Source organism: Apodemus sylvaticus, chromosome 3, assembly GCF_947179515.1.
Source record: "Apodemus sylvaticus chromosome 3, mApoSyl1.1, whole genome shotgun sequence".
Classification (NCBI taxonomy): Eukaryota; Metazoa; Chordata; class Mammalia; order Rodentia; family Muridae; genus Apodemus; species Apodemus sylvaticus.
In genome coordinates, this window is record NC_067474.1 from 77,235,997 (window position 1) to 77,258,102 (window position 22,106).

General features: G+C 41.6%; 1 protein-coding gene across 3 annotated transcripts in view; it reads right to left on the bottom strand.

Moving 5' to 3' along the window:
* Positions 1 to 22,106, bottom strand: part of Astn2 (astrotactin 2) — a 989,271-nt gene that overhangs the window by 202,060 nt on the left and 765,105 nt on the right. For all 3 annotated transcript variants that reach the window (XM_052176645.1, XM_052176644.1, XM_052176643.1), the window contains one exon: positions 3,249 to 3,514. In XM_052176645.1, coding sequence (XP_052032605.1) covers positions 3,249 to 3,514 — 266 coding nt within the window. The remainder of the gene's footprint in view (positions 1 to 3,248; positions 3,515 to 22,106) is intronic.

Below are 22,106 nucleotides of genomic sequence, written 5' to 3' on the forward strand. Positions count from 1 at the left end.
TTCAAATCCAACTGTCTGTGTTTTCACTGTGACACTTCTGTGTCTTCCCCACTTGGAGTCTCTACTTTACCCACAGGCTAAATTAGTAACCACACGAAGTCTAGTACATATAAGTAGCAGTTGTACAGAGCCAAGATTTGTGGCTTAGGGCTGCGTAAGGGCCACTTAACAGGTGGAGGAGGAAAATTGTCCATTAATCAAATTCTCTATCATAAAGATACTCATTTAACAAAAAACATTATGCATATTTAAAAGTCACAGCATAGAGGGTAATTAAATATTCTTTTCCAGCTAAGGCAAAAGGCATCATCCCTTCCTATATGCTCACTGGAATCGATTCCAGGACACACCAGCCACTTGAAGAGGTAGTGTCCTATAGTCCCTCAATATCCAGATCTTACTCTTCTGTCATTCAGAATCAAAGGCCAGGATGCTCCCACAAAAATCAGTAAAGTATGGTCCACTTGTGATTCGGTCAATCGATGAGCTCTCCCATACAAAAAGTGTGAATCTAACTTGAAGAGTACAGTTTGGGCATCAACAAAATCATCAAGTATTATCTAGAAAAGGAAGTATCCAAGAAAGCACAAAAACCAGTCATATATTTTTTTAATCTCATATATAAACTACCAAAAGACAGAGACCTAAATTTGGAAGTTGGGAGTTCTGTGAGGCTTTTCTTTTCTCCCCAGGGGGGAAAAAGAGAGATTGAATGAGATAAAAATAATCTTGTTCCGAGTCTCCTGCAATAAACTAAGTCTTCATGGAAGCAAATAGTGTAGCGTCCAGGAGTGCATATGAATCCTGCCTCCACCCCTAGTCACTGTGGTATTCTGAGTGATATTTGCAAACTTCAGTTTATACATTTGTGAGATACGTTCTTATAGTACCAACCTCTAAGGGAATCAGATGAAGAGTCACATGAATGAGGCCCAGCATGTACTCTAGGCCTTTTAGTGTTTTATCTATACAGCCACTCCTCAGTGCTCAGAGATGGGAAAGAAAGGCATAACCTGGAGAAGAGTGGGTGATAGAGGATTAAGGCAGGAGTAGAAAATATAACGATGAATGAAATGGGAATAAACACTATCCTTACATCAGTCTTTTTGTGTGGTAGTTATTCCCTCAGTCAGGATTGTTTCCACATAGGGTTCTTCCACCTGTTCTGACTATAAGGTGTCTTGGAAATATCTGATGCAGCCAGCTGTTGTGGTGTGTGCCTTTAATCCCAGCATTGAGAGGCAGAGACAGGCCAATATCTGAGTTCAAGGGTAATCTGGTCTACAAAGTGAGTTCTAGGAAAGAAAAGAAAATATCTGATGTGCCTCAGTCCTGGGCTGCCATGACTATAGAGAAACCTGTTAGTGATTCAGAGAGAGGAAGAAAAACCTGGATGCTTAGGAGGAAACAGGTATAGTAATGCTTCCTGGGGGAAAAATCATGGAGCCAAGAAAACAGCAGCTATGCCCAGCAATCTAACCTCACCTCTCCAAGGTTCACTGTTGCTCTGGAACAAAATTCTTTGTCTTTATAGCTGTTATAACTCAGCCTGGGCACTTCACATTGCTATACATGGAAAACTTTCAAATTTGCTACCAGCCACACTGAGTAGCATTCAGCTTCTAAAATGAAATGTATTTGTCCACTCTTCAGGTCTTTTGAAGACCTGGACCTCCAGTCTGGAATGCACTTGTTCCCTCTCTCCTCCAACAAGCCTTCCCTTTCTCCTCCAATATTCACTTTATGTAGCTAGCTTTCAAAGTTACTTCCTCAGAAAAGCCTTCTCAGATCCCAGAGTTCCTTGCAGGCACTTTAATCTCATGAGCCCAGACTTCCACCTGGGACTTTATACAGTCTGGCTTTGCTATGTGTGACTGCTTCATGGATATCTGTCTGTTCCGCAAGTCTCCATAATAGATTCCATGAACTAAAAGACCATATAGGAAAAATGGGTGCTGTTCAATGTTACGGCTCATACAAGAGGAGCTGCAATAGATTTCTGGCATCCAGGGAGGGGGAGACAACATCTATTTTCCTACTCTTTCTTTTTTTATAGTGTTAGGCATTAAGAGTGTATTCAAAAATGTGCTTACTGACTTAAGGAATGAATGACTAGTCCTTCCACCTTATCACATCTCTTACAAGGAACACAGTGACATCTAGTGATCGTAATTCCCCAACTTGAGATTCTCTAGTATACCATGAGTCAATGATAGAAAGCTTTACTATACATTCAAAACATTGAACATTTCAACAATGCTAAGCAAAACTGCCATAAAATCCACACACAGAAGATTTTTGTTCCTGATCCAAATAGATACGACTTGTCAACCTGCCACCACTCCCACATCCTAAGAACACGCTGCTGCTAAAGCTACACAGCTTAGTTTGTGCTGTACCACACTGCAGATGAAAAATTCTTGACTTACAGAGGCATCCTTTGTACTACTTGTACTACTTATAGAGCAGTAAATGAGCTATCCACCACCTCGCTCACAAGGTCTCAGAGAGACAGTCCTGCACAGCCACCACTGTGCTGACACACTACTCATTAGATCACCTGTGTTGTTTTCATAGGATTAGTTACATGGAACTGTCATTGTGTGACTAAAAACGAAAATGGTCAAATATCAATGATTCCGTATGGATCAATATTTTAAGTACATTGTAGACATGAATATAATAAGGCAAGCATTGAGTTTTTATTCAACCCATGCATTCATCCTATAAGTTCCTCAGTTAAAATGTATTTCTCTGCCTCTGTTGTAGACAAGTGTAGACCATGACTTAATTGCTATAATTCATGGATCTGTAATTGCTATTTGCTGCCTTCAACACCTGGCCCATTGAAAGCTTTAATGTGCATTCCCCCCTCCCTGCACAATTCTAATTTCTTCCACAGTGACCTTGGTAATGGTCATGTTAATGAAACAGAATGTCCTAGGCTAGTTCCCTGAATCACCCCTCAGACAAAAGTCACCTATCAATCAAAAACAACTGTTTGGGATTCTGTACAAATAAATTGATGTCTACTGTGTGAGGACATTGAAATTTCAGGGTTTATTCATTATTACAGCTAGTGTAATATACATACTTACTTAGGATAGAACAAAGAATCTATAAATGGCAGAAATCACAATGCTGCTATTGTTGAGAAGGAAGACAATCCTCATGGACAAAGGGACCATGAGGGCAGGAGCTAGGAGGGTTGATCAGATTTGACTTGGCATCTGGGTGGGGAAGCTCACCTCCTTTGTGCCATTGTCTTGGATGAGGGTGTAAAGTGGCACCACACGGTTAATCTCCAGCAGCACTGGTGTGGGGCTCAGCTGCTCTTTGCCTGGTCGGCGGCAAAGGTGACAGGTAGACGGACAGCGGCCCTTCTCCTCACACCGAATCTCCACACCTGAGATGAGCTGGTCATCAGATAGCATCTGAGCCGTCAGTAGACCAGAGAGGTAGGTGATGAAGGGCATGGACTTGAGCTCCTTCTTGCTGCCCAGCTCCGTGGTCTCTAGAGGGTTATAAAAATAAGCAGGAGCATAAGTCAACCCAATATTATCTAAATGGTTAAATCTCTAGGCCAACACAAAGCATTTGCTGAGAAACTGATACCTGTAGGAAAAGATAGTAAGATGACTTGTTCATTATGCTTTAGAAAAACCACTGGCAGAAGGGTTAAGGTAACAGGATGATGCCCTACATCCTGTCCTACCCTACTATTTATACTAGACAATCTGTTGCTTTGTATAGACCTCACTTTCCACGTTAAATTTGTAGGTTGCACAGAATGATTCTACAAGCAAGATGTAAATAATCAAGAGATATTTTCCTGACCAGAAATTCTCTTTTGTCCATCATCAACTTACACAAATTATACCCTTCTTTTAAGTTTGTTCTCCAGTTTTATATTTTCCATAAAACAATATAATGAGAGAAGCATGAGCATCGGGTCAAGCCAATTTTGGTTTGAATAACAGTTCTGCTTGCTAAAACTTCTGCAACTTTGGGAAAAAAATAAAACCTCTCCTAATATCCAGACATTTGAATCACTAGTTGTTTGAAATATGGTTAATAAACCAATAAAATCAGTTGTAAGTGGCAAATGAGATTTTAAAAAGGAAATAGAATTATCTGGTGTGGGCATTATTTCATCTTCTGATGCTTACCTGCTTCATTAGGAACTTTTCCTTTCCTTTCCCAGAGCTGGGCTGGGATGAACAAAGGGTGCCCTCCATGGTTCCATATTATGGCTTCAGTCTCTGCTTTTGGTCACCATGCCCTGCCTCTGAAATATTTTACAGCCACTAATGCTATAATTTCATCTACCTCAAGAAGCTTGTCTTGATTGTCTCAGCTGGCCAACTCTGAATAAGTGTATCTTCTTGAGAGGAAGAATCTTACCTTACATTTTCTTTCCCTTCATGGTCTCTGACTTTTAAACCATATTATCAACATGTTCCCGCCCACTTTTTATATCTAATGTGATACTGAGGATATGCTTCATACTCATAAAAGGAACTTGAGAAACTATGAATGAAGGAAAATCCATTCATGATCCGGTCCAGAGATTTTGAAGAATTCTTGAAATCATAGAAAGCAGGCCAATAAAATGGTTCATAGGTAATAGCACTTGCCACACAGCCTGACATCCTGAGTTTCACCCCAGGAACTCACATAAAAGTGGAAGTTGAGAGGAACCTCCACAACGTGGTCCTCCTGCCTCTACACACACGTCATATACATCCAAGCACACTATACCCAATAAAAGGAATCGGGGACTGTAGAGATGGATGTACCCAGATTCGGTTTCTACTACCTACACAGTGGCTCACAACCATCTGTGACTCTACTTTCAGTGGGTTTCAAGCCCTCTTATGGCCTTTATGAGTACCAGTCACTTGTGTGGTATACACACATACTTGCAAACACTCATACACATTAAAAATAAATAATAAGGTCCTAGGGAACACATCAGCAACTGTCTCCATAGGACTAGAGTTAATGGAGTAGATGCATACCAACTTCTGAGCTTCAAATACAGTAGTCCTGTATTTTTTGTTTGGTTGTTTGTTTTAAGCAGGCTGCCTTTATATACAAGATTTTATATTAAAAAAGAAAAAGAAAAAAGAGAAAGGCAGGGGGAGGCTTGCTGCAGCACCTAAAGCTCCAAGGGACACAGTAGTAAGTATGGCCTGGAGAGTGACATACACTATGTGGATAGTGACCTCAAAAATGTGCAAAGCACAATCTAAGTGCCGAAACACAGGAACCCTCCACTCAGGAACAGAGCATGGTCCAGATGGCAGCTTCTAATAACCCTGGAGAAATAAAGGTAAACACATATCTCAGTGGCCATGAGGGCCCTAGGCACTTAGGTCAGAAGGAAAAGTAAGAGTTTTCTTTTTGCTCTGTCTTGCAGTGACATGCAGCTGATCTGGAAATGGGCTTGCCAGTTAGAAATACAAATAAACTCAGCCTTCATTCATTACTCTTTCTGCCCTCAGGTCCAGGATCTGGACTCCACTTTTTCTGTCTGGCTGTCAGCAAATGCATATGAGCCTCAGATCAAAGGCTCTGGGAGAGGAAGACTAGGAGAATTCCAGCTAACCATTCCTTCAGAAGGATTAAAGAAGGGTAGTTACTAAGACAAACAAAACAAGGCTGTGAAAAAGGCATCCCAGCAGCTGGAAGACTGAGAGAGTATTATGTAAAGACACGAGAAGAACATGGAAGAGAACAACTGTTTGGATAGATGATCAGAGAAGAAATCCAAACAACAATGATATTACAAATCAGACCCAGAAGTTTAGGGGGGGTGGTGCATGAGACAGTCAATCGACATCCTGCTTTTGTAAATAAAGTTTTATTGGAAAATAGATATATCAGTTCATTTATGTATGATACTTGACTACAATGGAGAACTGAGTGGTTACACTAAGGATTCTGTGTCTCACAAAGGTTAAAAAAATTTGCTTATTTGTCTCTTTACAGAAAATCTTCAGCAACTGCTGTGTGCAACTGCAGTGTACAGAGTGGGACATTGAGTTTCAGATCAATGGAACGTACCTATAGTTGGAGAAGGGTATGGAGGTAGGATGGATTAGATAAAAATGTACATTTTCAAATTGCAAACTTAAAAATGCAAAGAAACAATTAATACATTGAGACCATAACTTTTCAAAGATAGAAACCATAGTAGGACATCTTCCAAAATTAAGATACAACAAACTATTGAAAGAATATCTTTTTAGACACTCTTACAGAATCTCACCTTCCTATTATAAACTATGTAGATAGGTATCTCATGAAGATAAAGCAATAATCACCTGAATTACTGTTATCATCTATTTATTTTTCTAATTTTTACAAGTTGCAGGATTAAACCCAGGGCTATCAGTGTTCCAGTTAAGTTTGTGTGCTCACTTTTAAGGCAGGAAGTCTCCGGATTCTCAGACTGACTTTGAATTCACTATCCTCCTCCTCTGATTCTCAAGTGTTGGAATTGGCACTCTTGTGCCACGACTTCTTGGTTAAGTGTCTTGAATACTAAAACATAAAAGTCATCTCCCGAATGATATATTGTCATATGTACATAATTAAATTTAAAACAAATGCTACTTAATGTCAAAGGTTTAAAAAAAAAAAACTCCCCTGATCAAACAAACATACTTATGCATCTTGTTAAAGATACTATCCATTTACTTATCAAATAATCAATAGTCTTTGGTGCTTTCCTTTGATCAATAAATCTTTAGTTTCTTCCATTCATCATCCTCTGTAAGTGGTTTTAAAAGGTAACAACTCAGGCTAAAAACAGCAAGACAGTGGCAGTGTAGAATTAACACATGACCCAAAGGCCTTGCTTTGCAAAAGGAGGGTGCTTTGGAAGTCATTTGATCCAACATTAATTTTGTTTTGGACAGGCAGGGAAAGGGAAAACAGAATAGGAAAAGAGATCACCTTTAGGGGCCATCTATATTTTTTAACAATGATTTTTTTCCTCAAAGGTTGTCATGCCTAAGTTATGATCTAGATGTTACAGCAAGGAAGAACATTAGCCATTCCATTAATTATTCCTCTGTAGACATTACAATTGTGAAAGCTAAGTTTCTAATCCAACCCCACCCTGTGTCTAAAGTCATCTTTCCAAAAGGCAAACCATGTAGCTGTTTCCTGCTTTAAGCTCCTCTGTGATACTTTCCTACTCTTAAGATAGAAATCAAGACTATTCATACATATATAAAGTGTGAGATGTAGACAAGCCACTGCCTCTCTAGACTAATCTTACAGTGCCCCACCTCATTTTCCTCTTATCAGCTGCAATGGCCTCCAAGTTCCTTACATACACCTCATGTCTTCCTCTCAGTCCAGGCCCGCTTAGTCCCCCTATAAAGTGCTTCCCTTCCATCTCCTCCTGGGTCCTTGATTTCTCCTAGTTGACTTCTATTCATGACCCACATTTTAGTTCAAATACTAATTCCTCAGAAAAATCTCTCCAAACTTCTTATATCATTAATGTATATTAACTTTTCTTTCTTTTCTTTCTTCTTTCTTTCTTTTTCTTTCTTTCTTTCTTTCTTTCTTTCTTTGTTTTTTTTTTTTTTCAAATTCTCAATGTACCCTGATTTCTGCATCCTCTGTCTCAAAAATGTTAAGTCCATGAAGGAACATGCAGGATCAGTTTTTGCTGATGTCCAGATCCACCTTAAACAGTTCATAAACCATGATAAGATTTTAAGAATACTCCCTGCTACCCTCTACCTTCAGGTCTAGGAATTAATCCAAAGGTCCTTCCTTGTGGTAAGCAAGCACTCTACCACTGAACTACATACCCCAAACACTCTTTGTTTGTTTGATTGTATGTTTGTTTGTCTGGTTTTGAGCAGGATTTCTCTTTATAACCCTGGTTGTCCTGGAACTTACTCTGTAGACAAAGCCAGCCTTGAACTTAGAAATCCAACTTCCTCTGCCTCCTAAATTGTGGGATTAAAGGCATGTGCCATCACATACACCACCCCTACCACCAACAGCACCACCGGCACCACCACCACCACCACCACCACCACCATAGTCACTGGAATTTTCTTTTTCCTAAGCACTCCTTTTAATTTGTGTTTTCAGTTTGGGTCTCACAAGTTACACAAGTTCTCTTTGAGCTTACTTTGTAATCCAGAAAAGCCTGAATATTCCAACCCTGCCATTTTAGACCTTTAAATTCTTGGGATTAAGGGTCTTTACCACTAGGTCTGGTTGCATTTGTTGCCTATATAGTATGCCCGTATGCCCTGGCCACTGGCTAGGCTTTCAGAGCACCAATGATTGCAAAAGCCAGGATTTGGAGTCAGAAGCATGAGAAGTAACCAAGAATTCCAATGGAGATATGATCTCTTCACAAAATAAGATTCACCTTTTCTAAGAAAAGTCAGCCGATAAAGCAGTTCATTCACTTTCTATGTGTTCTGACCCCTCTGGTTTTGCATGCAGGCCTCTGCATTGCAAGGATAGGAGAGTTGAGTTAAAACAGGCTGTCTCTTTTAACAGGAAAAAGATAAAGAGCATTTTTGAAGAGACTTATCCTCTGTTCACATTTCCCATCCCTCTGAATAATGCTTCCAAAATAGGATCATGTCTGGTTTCAAGCTCGGTTCAGTTCCAATGACACTACAACCCATTCATTTGAGAACCTGCCAAATGAACTCTCTTTTTTCTCCTCCCAAATTCCTGCTGGGTATTATTTTGTTGCCACCAAAAAAAAAAAAAAAAAAAAAAAAAAAAAAAAAAAAGGCCTTAGTTGAAATGACAACTCCTTGTTGGGAGAGCAGCCAGGGCTTTTCCACAGGAGGTGATGGCACCATTTGCCCTCATCCAGAAAACAAGACAAAGGCATCAGACTGAGGGCTTCTGGGAGAGCCAGAGCTGCACCGCGTTTGTTCAGTATGCGGCAACGGTGCAGGATTTCCTAGTCAGACAAACTCTGCTTTGGCAATGGGCTCCTACTTGAAGCATTTAAAGGCTCCATGGGGATGACAGGGGCTCAAATTAGAAACATGAAAGGAGGAAGAAAAAGGGTGAGACTTTTACATCATTAAGAGTGGCCTTTCTTACAACAGTGGCCTTCCTTACAGCAGTGGCCTCCCAGGAATTACTGAAACGGAATCATCTCTTAGGAGGAGTTATTGTGTCCTGTTGGAGAGAAGCAGTTTAATCCAAGGCCCACACCACACAGAAATCTGAAACAAAGGAAAAATGCTCGTTTGAAATGTCGTCATTGAGGTCTAGTCTGCTTTGTTGTTCAGTGTGAACTTTTTAGCCTAACTCAGCCCATGGTCCTCAGCGTGTCCTTGATATGTGACAGTATAAACTAAAAGTCCCTGTGAGGATTAAATGAGGAGCCTGGCTCAGGCCACTCCCTCAATCAGTATGAGCTGCTGCTGTTTGCTGCTGCTGCTCTTGCTATAATTATTCTGTTGCTGTTGTAACAGGATGTCAAAATTGAAATTTCTATTGATATAGCAAAACATAACAGAAGCGAGATGCCAACATCAATTCCATAGACACAGAACTTAATAATGAAATAAATTCTAATTCGTTTCATAACTGAAAATCTCAGTCAGGACAAATACAGAGAGAGAGAGAGAGAGAGAGAGAGAGAGAGAGAGAGAGAGAGAGAGAGAGAGAGAGAGAGAGATCCCAGAGAGTATAAAGGGAGATTTCCATTGATAGAACCATTATCATGTTTGGAGACTTTAGCATCCTAGGACAGACATACAAATCCTATGACCTCTAACCCCATGTTCTATGAAGGGGCCCTTTGAGTGCTACTTAGAGAACTTGGTACTTATTGTTAGAAAGTGGGAAGAACAGTAGACCAGGCTTTTATCTTCACTTGCAGAAACTTTAATGGCCTGTGTTAGAGGGAAAGAAAGGATGGCAAGGGATTGGCACAGACATCCAGAAAATTCAGAGAGAAAACTACTTGTGTTTTCCATGGACACAAGGAAGAAATAGCATGCAAGCTTTTTGAATCTTCCCCAAGAATCCGTAAAATGAAACAAACTACCAGAAAGCCAGTAAGTAAGGTGGATCTACATCAATTAGCAAGAGAGAAATCACAATGTCCCCACTCTGGAGAGAAATATTTAGTACTGGGCATCACAGCAGAGACAATTACCCCTGAGAAGAGGGCAGCTTTAAAAACTTATCGAAACTGGAAAGGACGGAGTCAAAGTCTGACCATCTCCATGCTTAGTATTCTCTTCTGCTTTGATCATACAGGAAGAAGAGGAAGAAGCATGAGGTTAGAATTCCAGTGAAGGCCAGAAGGGCTGGCTCTCAAGGCCACCACTGAGAGGGGCAAGGGGATTTGACTTGTAAGGTTAAATATAGCAGATGAACTGTATAACTGTACTTGAAAGAATGTTAACAGTACAAAATGGTAACCAAGTAGATGCGATCTTAAGTGATTTCTGACTGCGCACATTAAATACATTAAAGGAAGTATGGAAACCAGTATACACACACACACACACACACACACACACTCACATTTATAGACTTCTGTCAGTTTCTATTGTCAATGGAACCCCTAATTGTGACAGTACTTATCACATTTGTAACTGTAGCTAATGTTCTAATTAAACCATTGCCAACCAGTTTGCTCCATAAAAACAAGGACCTTTGCCAGTTTTAGTGAACTTGTATATGCTCAGCACAAAAATGCATTTTTTGTATCATTGTAATAGTCTTAAGGTAAATATCTGAATAAATGAATATGTACATATGACTCCCCTTCTGTTAATGCTCCTAATTGTATGATAATATGCTAGACTCTAAGTCTATTATCTCAGCTTACTATCAAGGCCAAAGGTAGCAAGTCTCAATTGTGATTACTGATGCCAACTAAAATTGATGAAGTAATTTGCACAAGGCCATATAACTGATAGAGTCAAACTATTTCCAGACTATACTACTCTCTTTTCATTATATGTATTTTCTCTTAGAAAAATTCTTGCATTTCATTCCTGCATGAGTCCTACCTGGCATCTCTGTTTTAGTCACATGTGCCTGTTCTATGCTTGTCACTCCCAGGTAGACATCCAACCTTTCCCACCACTGTTCATGAGCTAGTATGTTTTCATGAGCATATGGAATTTTATATTTCACCTAGTCAGAAACCTCACTTAATTTTCTATGTATTATGAAATCACTCCTAAGTCCTCCAACACTTTTAATGAGATGAAACTTCTTCAGCCTTCCAGATTCCTCATGGGTAAGCCTTGCTAAGCATGAGCAGCCATCCAAACTGGGGCAATTCTCAACCTAAGCATCAGTCTCAAACTCCTAGTATATGCTGCTTGGATGCCTATCAATATTCAAGCCTGTCCCCTGATTAATATGCTGAAGCTGTCAAACTAGCTAGATAGGTATGATCTCCATCTCAGAGACTGTAGGGCACTATGGAGTAGGTTCCCATAACCCATGTGTCCCATATGTGTACTCATTTGGGAATCAGAAATGGAGACAGCATGGTAGAGCCTCTGAAAAAGAAGAATGTAGGTTTACAGAGTAGACACACAAATGATCCTCTCCTCTAAGCTATCATGGCAGCCTTTCAGTGTGGGCACAGGCAGGAGGGCAGCTACAACAGAATGGCTTGCCTGAATTTGAATTCAGCTTCCATTTTCTAGTTTGGAAAATTTGATCAGTTATTTACCTCTCTAGTGTGCTATTTTCTCAGCTTTGAAGTGTCAATAATAATAGTTCTTATGTTTTGTTATTATTATCTGAGGGGTTGAGGGGAAACAAAATTCACAGAGGACTATCCAGGACAAGTGTGTCTAAGGCATCACCAAATTCATTTTATCTGACCCTTCTTGGCTTCCATCCAGCATTTTTCGTTTCTGAAGCAAATGTGAATCATTACATCTTTTCTTGACTTAATGCTTGGTGCTAAAACAATAAGGAACTCATCCTAAACTGCTCTCTTCCTGCCCATTGAGATCAGGCAAGGACTGAATACAGTTCTACTGTTGTGGAATCCAATTACTTCATTTAAAATCATTGGCAAGTCATTTCACTTCCCCATCATTAGCAAAACGAAGATTCTATTTCCCCATCCAAGGGTTCTGTAAACTAAATGATAGAAGCTCATACCTATGACCTCCTATGATGCTATCATCCAAAAATAGCACTTGTTGCTGTCTTTTATAGGCTTAGAGTAATTAAGCATAACCTAGAAGAGGGCACCTGTCTTCCAGAGAAAGCAATTTTCTTCTGAGGAAGGTCAAACTCTCTGTGGGCACTGCCCAGCAACTAACTGTTGGCTAATATTTTAGCCAGAGGCAGGAACCAGTTAACATCTGCTCCTAATATTCCTTTCTGCCTCTTGAGACAAGATAGGTTGTGACTAGTCAGAGAAGGCTGAGAGCTACACCATGTGTGAGCTCCTGCTGCCCTCTAGTGTCTTCTTAAAATCTTTGCTCCTGGGAATGACTGCTTTTCCACAGAAAGAGACTGTGATTACAGAGGAGCACAGAAGAAAATAGAGACATCTTTGGCTCAAAGGAGCTTGAGTAAAAAATTACTGCAACAAATAACAGTTCAGAATGGCATTTCCTTAGAACACTCATACAGTATCACCTTTGGAGACATGCACCATAGGGTGAGAATAGAAGTAGCAGTCTGTTCCATCACTTACAGTTCTCAAGATAGGCATCTGAGAATATATGCTGGGAAGTAAAATACAGAGGTGAGAAGAGATTAGGGATGCAGAAGATATCAAATATAACTGCGAAAGAACACTAGGATAGCAGGGCAGAAAATGTGCTAAAAAGCTGTTTTCAGATTACTCAGAGCTAAGGCAGGTGAACAGAGCTTCATTCTCTACTGCCAGACTACTGTCTGTGAAACTGAATCCAAGTCGAAGAACACCTTTGCCAACTCAGTACATCGGAGACTTACATCGGTGACAAGGAAGTTCTCACAGTATCCTAACACAGTGCTGATAGCAGTGGAGGTTAAAGGTAAAGTTAGGAGACATCCAGAGACCTTCAAGCTGCCATGCCACACACTAAGAATGGGGAAAGACTCCCAGAGACCTGACTTCAACCACATGGCATAAGCAGACCATAGATATAAAAAGGTCTACCTGACACCATGTCACAGGGTACCGGAGAGGGAAGACATCAACAGACCAGCCCGCTACCATGCCACTTAGGTGGGCTATAGATAACTAGAGGCCTGCTTGCCAGCACACCAATTGACACAAACAGAGGGGTTAATCCAGAGGTCCACTAGCCATGTGGCTGTGTGCAGCCAGAGCCACTTGCAATGTGCAAGACTGACAGATGGGAGAGAAAGAAAAACAGAACAGTTTAAGCATTATGAAGAGAGATGGAACTGGAGAGGTGACAGAGAGGAGTAGTAGCTGGTTGTGAGTAGCCAGCCCTGCTGCCTGAGGCCAAGATGAAGTCTCACCTCTGGCTGCTGCTGCCACTGAGATCTCTAGTTATGCAGCAGCAGGGTTGGTGTTGCTGTCAGTGGTTCATATTACCACAAGAAACTTGGTCTGGGATATCCGTGGTCTGGGATCATGTGGATGTCCAGAGGCTATGAATAACTGAGCCAACCTCTCACTGGTTGTGGCCCGCTGGAGAGCTGGCCCCACTTCTAACAGGAGGCAGCACTTGAGAGAATAGGACCTGTGCCTTGCCTGGGCAGTACAGTGGAGTTGACCCTTGTGGCAAATGCAATGGTGAGTCAGCCCCAAAGGCAAAGGTATGGGAGAGATCACACACACACACACACACACACACACACACACACACACCCTGGGGTAGGCCGGGTGCAGGGGAATGGGTGCTGGGTACCTCATCACCTATCTGCCATGAGGTGAAGTGGGTAGGGTGGGGGTGATGTCCCTTTTTCCCACTTCACCTGCAATAGTGGGAGAACGCGGCCCCAAATTCATGAGCGGAGGAGAGCTGGCCCTGTCCCTCATCTCGTAGCTGCAGCACTTAGGAGAGTAGACCCTTCGCCTTGCCTGGGCAGTACAGTGGAGCTGGATGTGGAGGTGTGGTTGTGAGTATGCCAGCTCTGAGGGCACAAGAGCAGGAGGTTTGATCCAGTCTCCTGCCAATGACAGCATTGGATAGAATAACCAGGAAGAGGCCCAGTGATGATTCAGCATTGATGATGTCACAGAAGCCAAAGGCCTTGAACCAGACCAATGAATCATTGCAGTGAACATTCGTGAGTGACGATGTGTGGATAGAGGGGTATATTGTAGAACCCAGTGTAACACACTGAAGTTTACATGAAAAGATGATTTCTATGTTTTGTTTTGTGTTTGTGGGGTTGTTTTTTTTTATTTTGTTGGGGGGTGGAGGTTGCAAGGGTGGAGAGTAGATACAAGGGGACAGGGAGATGAGTGTGACATGACAGGGAGATGAGGGTACATGATAGGAGACTCACAAAGAACCAATAAAAAGGGTTTTTTTAAGTGGCTTATAGGCTAGGTACAGGTCTCCATGTGACCAATAGAAACATATAATGCATAAAATAAGTGTAAGGTGAACAAAAATACAACTGTTAAAGTCGATTGTATTGAATGTTCATACAAAGGGCTTCATGTCCATCCAAGACAAATCAGTTCTTATTTTGAGTGTGTGTGTGTGTGTGTGTGTGTGTGTGTGTGTTTGAGTGTATGTATGTGCACTACATCTTGTGGAGACCAGGAAAACATGTCAGATCCTCTGAAACTAGTGTCACATGGAGTATTAAGCCTCCCCCCCCCCACCCCCGCACCCTTCCCCCTGTACTGGGGAATGAATCTCGATCCTCTGGGAGAGGAACAAGTGGTCTTGACATCTGAGCTAGCTCTCTAACCCACTTATTAAATTTACTACAAGAGTGTTACTACCTTTTAAAGATGCAGCTGGATGAAGAGTTTAAAAAGAAAACATGAGGGGAAAAAAAAAAAACCTTTCCTAATCATCTAGGTTTTGTTAAACATATGGCATTCTAGACACCACATCTTTACTAATACTGCATTCTCCTCCCTGGAGTCAAACTCTCATGCACTGCCCTTTCATGTCCTGCTCAAAATGCAATCCTCAGGACTCGGAGACTAGTCCTTCCCCAGTACCCTCTCTCTCCTTCCGGTAACTTAGAGGGTTGGAAGACTGGAGTGATGTTTCAGTCAGTGTTAAGGGTAAGCAGTTCTTGGAGATGCGAGCACCATAGATTGGATATACTATTTTGCTGCAACAAAGCTTGGAGGTGGAGAGCAGGCCACCAGGCACACCAGCCACTGTCAACCCAAGAAGAGTCTGCTGGGGTCAAACACTACCATCCCCTTTGCTGGAGTCAGCTGAAGGCTTTGGTTAGAGGAACACACATGTCATTCCTTTGCCAGTTTTAGAACCATAGCCTTCCAGTTTTCTGTTTTTCCAAATATTAGCTCTACCTATGTTACAAGGGCATATTTAGACACACTCGTGAACAATTTATAAAGCTTTCCAGAGTGCATTAATTCCTCTATTCTCTTGTCATCTTCCCTGTAACTGCATATAATCTGGGATCAGATGACTAGCAAGATCATTCAACACAAAATAAAAGCAAAGGGTCTCAATTCATCATGAATTCCCTTTCTCAAAGTTGAGGCACTGAGTCAAATGAATAGTATCTACTTCAATTGTACAAATACACATACCAGTCCATAATTTATGTACTTATTTTGCAAACAGGATCACATCTGGTCTCTCTGAATCTTGACAGCAATGAGAGGCAGGTTTCAATATTGATTTTTAAACATGAGGAAATGGCATGTTAAAGGTGTAAAGTTGGGATCTGTTCTATGTATTGTTGTTGTTGCTGCTGTGATAAAACACTGATGGAATCAATCCTGGGGAAGAAAGTGTTTGTTTTACAGGTTATAGTGTATAATGAAGTTAGTCAAAGCAGAAAATCAAATCAGGAACCTGAATGTTAAAGGTGTAAAGTTGGAATCTGTTCTATGTATTATTGTTGCTGCTGTGATAAAACACCGATGGAATCAATCCTGGGGAAGAAAGTGTTTGTCTTACAGGTTATAGTGCATAATGAAGTTAGTCAAAGCAGAAAATCAAATCAGGAACCTGAAGGTCAGAGCTGAAGCAGAGACCATGGAGGAGCACTGCTTACTAGCCTGCTTTCTGTGGCTTGCTCAGGAACCTACTTTCTTATGTAGTGTAGGCTGACCTGCCCAGCCAGCATGATAGAAAATCCACACCCCCACCCCACCCCTCAAAGCCCACAGGCCAATCTGATGAAAGCAATTCATCAAGTGAGATTTCCTCTTCTTAGGTATGTCCAGGTTTGAGTCCAGTTGACATAAAAGTATGACTGGGTCCAAGAAAATCTGAGTCATTGCTTTCTTGTCTTATTTCTAAGCACCTTTTCCCACCGCGCTAAGCTACCACTCATTCTGGCGGTGCTAAAGGTTCCAGTCTGGATAGCTATAGATTCTAGAATGTAAGTTCTGTTTTGTTTGTTTGTTTGTTTGTTTGTTTGTTTTCAGTTCATGATATCCTAGGACAAATGGCTGAGATGCCTGTTTAAAATATCAAAACAGAAGCTAGTTTCCAGGTTCTCCTAACATCCATTGGTCCTTACATGTTACAGGGTATGGCTGGTATACCCCACTCTCAACCCACAAGTCCTCCTGCCCAGGACCCCAGCAGCTCTTCCTCCAGTTGCCCTTGCCTATAGAATCCATCCTGCTCTTTTAGTCTAACTTTTAACCTCTTGGCAGTCTCTTGGCACAGGCTATCCTTGTTGATCAGCAGTTCCTCTCCTACCCCCTCTCCCATATGGAATGGTTCAGCTCAAGAATTATGTACACCTGGACACTTCCAGATGTTGCTGCTGCTGGCTATGCTTTCCTTTTATCTACAACAAATTTTCTCTTCCACCATATTTAGGGGGCAGTTATGTCCTTTTCTTTTTCACTCCTGTCCTTTTTTTTTTCTTTCACCTGGTGCTCAAACCCAGGTAAATGATAAATGAGCCTCCCTCTAAGGAGCATAGCATCTCTTAATTGAACCAAACTGCTAATTTTGCTTCCCCCCCCCCTGGGTGTGGATTGCTTACCTGTGCTGGCTTCTGCCACCCACCACATTTTAGCTCCAAATTCTAGAGGCCAACTCTTCAGCTGCTCTCCCCCACACCTGCTCTAACAATCGGACTCTCCTGAGTATTCATTAAGTGTTTCTCTGGCTCTTGAAGCCTACCACACCTGTCTGGACATCTTCCATACTAGACACTTACCTTTCCTTTATTCAACCCCCAGCCCCTTTCCCCAAAAGCCTTTCCCAGTCCACCTTGCCAGCTTCTTTTCTTCCTCCTCTAACCACTTGTCTCTCCTCATCTACTGGGTAAGCATCATCCCTGAGCTCCTTGTTTTGTCTACTGTTAACTACAAAAGCCATACCAATGTGCTGGGAAGCTACTCACACCTCCACTGGGTTCTAATCACAAGGATGCAGTACTTCTTTTCTCTGTGATTTGGAATGTTTATCTTGCACAAGTCTCTCAGTCTGTCAAGGATGTGGTAGATTGAGAGTCTTGTCACCACCTCACTGACTCTTCTCTACTCGCTTAGCCTCTAATCCTCCTTTGGGAGGGAACTAAGGAATTGTGTATTCCCCTTTGTACTGCCTCTCTTACTCTATGAGCATCATCGGCTCTTCCCGCTCAAAACCTAGCCTCTCAACTCTGCTCAAGTCTTGAACTTTGTGATGTCATTAAGCCTTGCCTGCTCATTTTTTTACTGCAACATGGCCTGGTCACAATACAAATTCTACAATTAGTCTCAATGTCCAAAGAATGGCACACTTGCTACCAAATCTTCACTTATCGTAACAAATACTGTCAAGACACAGACCAAACGGTCTAAGTCCACTTTTGTGTGGGCTTCCTTTGCTCTCAGCTCTCACCCTTCCCCACTATCTCATGTCATGTTCACCAGGTGCTCCTGGCAAAAGCCACCCCCACTCCTGAAACTTACCTGAACCCAGACTTTTCAGCTTCAATATAGAGAATAAGGCCACACCGCAGCTGCCTCAACCTAACTTTTTTCCTTAGCCTCAATGTCACTCTCTAGTATACTTCAGCCAGCTCCTCATCCCCATCATGTCTCAACCTCAATAGATGTCTCCTCATTGCCTCCTGAAACTCACACCTACTCCCACACGGATGGCCCCTACACTTTCAGGGAAGTGGCAGATCCTGAGGACATTCTCCATGTCCCTTTTTCTATGGCTGATCTCTCCCAGGTAGAAAGACAACTTAGTTCTTTCTCTAGTGACTCTCTAGCTTCACCGAAGGATTCAGATACCTTACTCAAGCAAACAACCTTACCTGGCATGACCTCTAGGTCATTCTTCCCTCTCCTCTCTCATTCCTGAGGAAGAAGAGAGGGTCCATCAGCTTCTGAAGTCCACACAGATGAGGTCCATTGAATAGATAATTCCTATCCTTTTGGGGTAGACACGGTTGCCTGGTCAGTCCTCCTTTGAAACTACCAGATTATTGCTGAGAATCAGTCTGCTGGCAGGAGATCCAGGGACAACACAGGGACAAACTGCCTCCTGGCCAGTTTTGAAATGGCTCCCATAAGGCAATTAATTTTGAAAAACTGACAGAGGTCACATAGAAACTGGCTTAGAATCCTGCAGAGTTTCTGGCTTGACTTACAGAGGAACTTTTAACCAGAGATAAGAAGAATGTTTCTTTTTAGCAGATATGGACTATTTTTTATCAATTCCCAGAGAGGATGGTAGCTTTGGTGTAAAAGTCAGACTTTGGGGAAAGGGATTCTTTGAGACCAGACATTGATTAGTAATAAAACAATATGCAGCTCAGTTGTTAGAGGGTATCTTAGTTAGGGTTTCCATTGCTGTAAAGAGACACTACAACCAAGGCAACTTATGATAAAGGACAACATATAATTGGGCCTGGCTTACTGGTCCTGAGGTTCATTCCATCATCATCATGGCAGGAAGTATGGCAGGCACCAGGGAGAAGCTGAAAGTTCTACATCTTGTTCTGAAGGCAAACTGAAGACTGACTTTAAGGCAGCTGGGAGGATGATCCCATTGCTCACTATCACAGTGACACACTTCCCCCAACAAGGCCACAAGGTTGTGACCTCCTGTCACTCCCTGGGCCAAGCATATCCAAACTACCAAAGGAGGCTTACCTAACAGTCACAGAGCACTAAATTCTATTCCTTGGACTGAAATAAATCAGGTGCGATTGTGCACAATGTAATCCTGGTACTTAGAATGTAGAGAGGAGGATTGAGAGTTCAAGGTCAACCTCTGTTACTAGTGAGCTCACGGCAGCCTGTGATATGGGAAACCGAATCTCAAAAAACTGGGGAAGGACCTGGCCAGATGGCTTAGGGGTCAAAAATGTTTTCTGCTCTCACAGAGGACCTAAATTCAGTTTCCTACATCCACATCATGTCACTCATAACTGCCTCGAATTCCAGGTCCAGAAGCTCCAAGGAATCTAATGTCCTGATCTCCATGGGCATAGTCACAAGAGCTACAGGAATCATGAGATACACATGATCACACAGGAATAAAAAGTTAGATAGTTATAAGAAGTCTATAGCTAGTCAACAGGAAATCTGGTGAGAAATTCATGGTGCATCTAAAATGGTAGGATCACTAACTTGGAGTTAGAACAATTTTTATGATGCATGAGACAGAGTAATCAGACGCACATTTTATTAAATGGAAAAAGGGAATATGCACAGCAGTAAATAGTTCTTATGTGTGGATAGAAGGGAGGAATAAAAAGATACATATATAATACTTATAGATGATATCTATTTTTTTCCTTAAGATATACTGACATGCCTAATCAAATTTAAAAAATGGCTATCTACAGGGATAGTGGAGAAACATGGATACAGAGATTTTTATCTTGTTTTATAAGATTAAACTTTACAGAAGCCATAGACAGTTGTTTCATATTATTAAAAGAGAAGAAAAACATATATCTTCAAATTGTGTAGAAACTGAAAAATATCTACTGTATATCAAAGTTTTAAAAGAATTAAATTGGGCAGAAGACACCCACAAGCCCAAGCTACTAAAATGAGCAAGTATGTGGTGGAGAGATGGAAGAGGAAGATTGGCAGAAAGATGTGTGCACAATGAAGAGAGGCGGACCTGGAGATTCGAGGGTGGTGAGGAGCAGTCTGATATGAGTAGCTTACCACCTGCGACCATGGTGATGTCCCAGTCTGTGTTGTCGTTGAGGACCATGTTTGGGCCCATCTTCCTGTAGCAGCTGAGGTCTATGACAATGTATTTCCTATGTTATCACCAAAGGTTAGGCAGACACTCCTGGTGTGGACTGCTGCATGAAGCCACTTTGATGGCTGAGGGCTGTGCAGAGCTGGCTCTGCTCCTTGCCTGGATAGCATGGGAGACCTGCCCCTGGGGTGTGAGCATGGGAGAGCAGGTTCTGCCTTTTGTCTGGGCAAAGTGGGAGAACGAGGCTTTGTGGCATGGTTGCAGGAGAGCTGGCCGACTCAACTATTACCCAGACCCAGATCCAGGGCTTTAGTCAAGCTACCCCAACATCTACCCCATCTGTGAACTCCTGCAATATATGAAGGGGACAGTTCTGGAGAACCAAAGCTGCAGGATCTCCATGACACAGAACAACAACAGGGTATCAGAGAGGAATCCCAGTGAGGACCCAGTATTAATAGTGTAGCAGAAGCCAGAGGCCTAAGACCAGACCAATAACTCATTGCAATGAACATTTGTAAGTAAAGCTGTTTGGGCACAAGGGTATACTGTATGACATACACTGTGACATACCACCACTTTCACTGTAAGATGGCTTTGCTGGTGGTAGCTTTGTTTGTTTGTTTTTTGTTTGTTTTCCTTTTGTCGAGGAGATTGCAAGGGCAGAGGGTGGATATGTAGAGATGGGGGCATATGTAAGATTGGGGCGCATGATTTGAAATTGACAAAAAATAATTAAAAAGTTCTTTTAAAAAAGAAACTAAATAGAAGGGTTGGAGACATACTGAGTAGTTAAGAATTCATGCTTCTCTTGTAGAGGATTCTAGTTTGATTCCTGCACCCGTATGTAAGGTAAACCCTCTCCTGGCCTCCATGTGTACTGCATGTTCATGACACATTAATATATATCTAGGCAAAAACACTAATACACATAACATAAAAATGAGCCTTTTTAAAAGAAAGAGAGAGAAGAATAACATTTGGTGTCTTTAAACACAGTGTTTTTGCATTATATGTTTAGTGGTGTTATTCCAAATAAAAAGTCATCTAGGAGTAAATGTTGTAGATTTAAGGGACCTGCAGTTGCATTACTGGGATGTCATTATGTGAAAAATTTGTTCCCTTCTCTTGTTTTCAAAAACAATTTTAGAATGTTTTTTGGTTCATGGCGATATTAAGAGGAAGGTACAGGAATTTTCCTATGCTCCTTCCTTAATCTATGCTTAACCGTCCTGAATCACCACTGCTCCCACCAGCGTGATGCAATACCCTTGGTGAGCCTTCACAGATATAATAACCCACTGTCCACAGGTTATATTAGAGGCAGTTCCTAGTACTGATTGGACAAATATATAATGACCTGTACCTATGATGAATGTGTCATACAGGCCATTTTCACTGTCTTAAAATGCCATCAGTATTTCACAGATTTCTTTCTTACCCCTGCCTCTGGCCCATGACAACCACTGATCTTCCTGTGGTCTCTATAATTTTGACTTGCCTACAATGACATATAGGTGAAAGCATATAGAATTATCCTTTTCAGATTTGAATGTTTAACCTACACTTCACGCACGACTTGTAAACTATGTTTTATATTCATCGTGGAACATGAACTAAAAGGTCTGACACCATTTATCCATTTATATAAGGGCATTCAATGCTCCTAAGGTTTGGCAATTACAAGTAAAGCTTCTATAGATGCCCATGTGCAGCTTTGTGAAGATATATGTTTTCATTTCCTTTGGATGGATACTAGAGGATATGACTGCTGAGTCTCATGCTGAGAGTGTG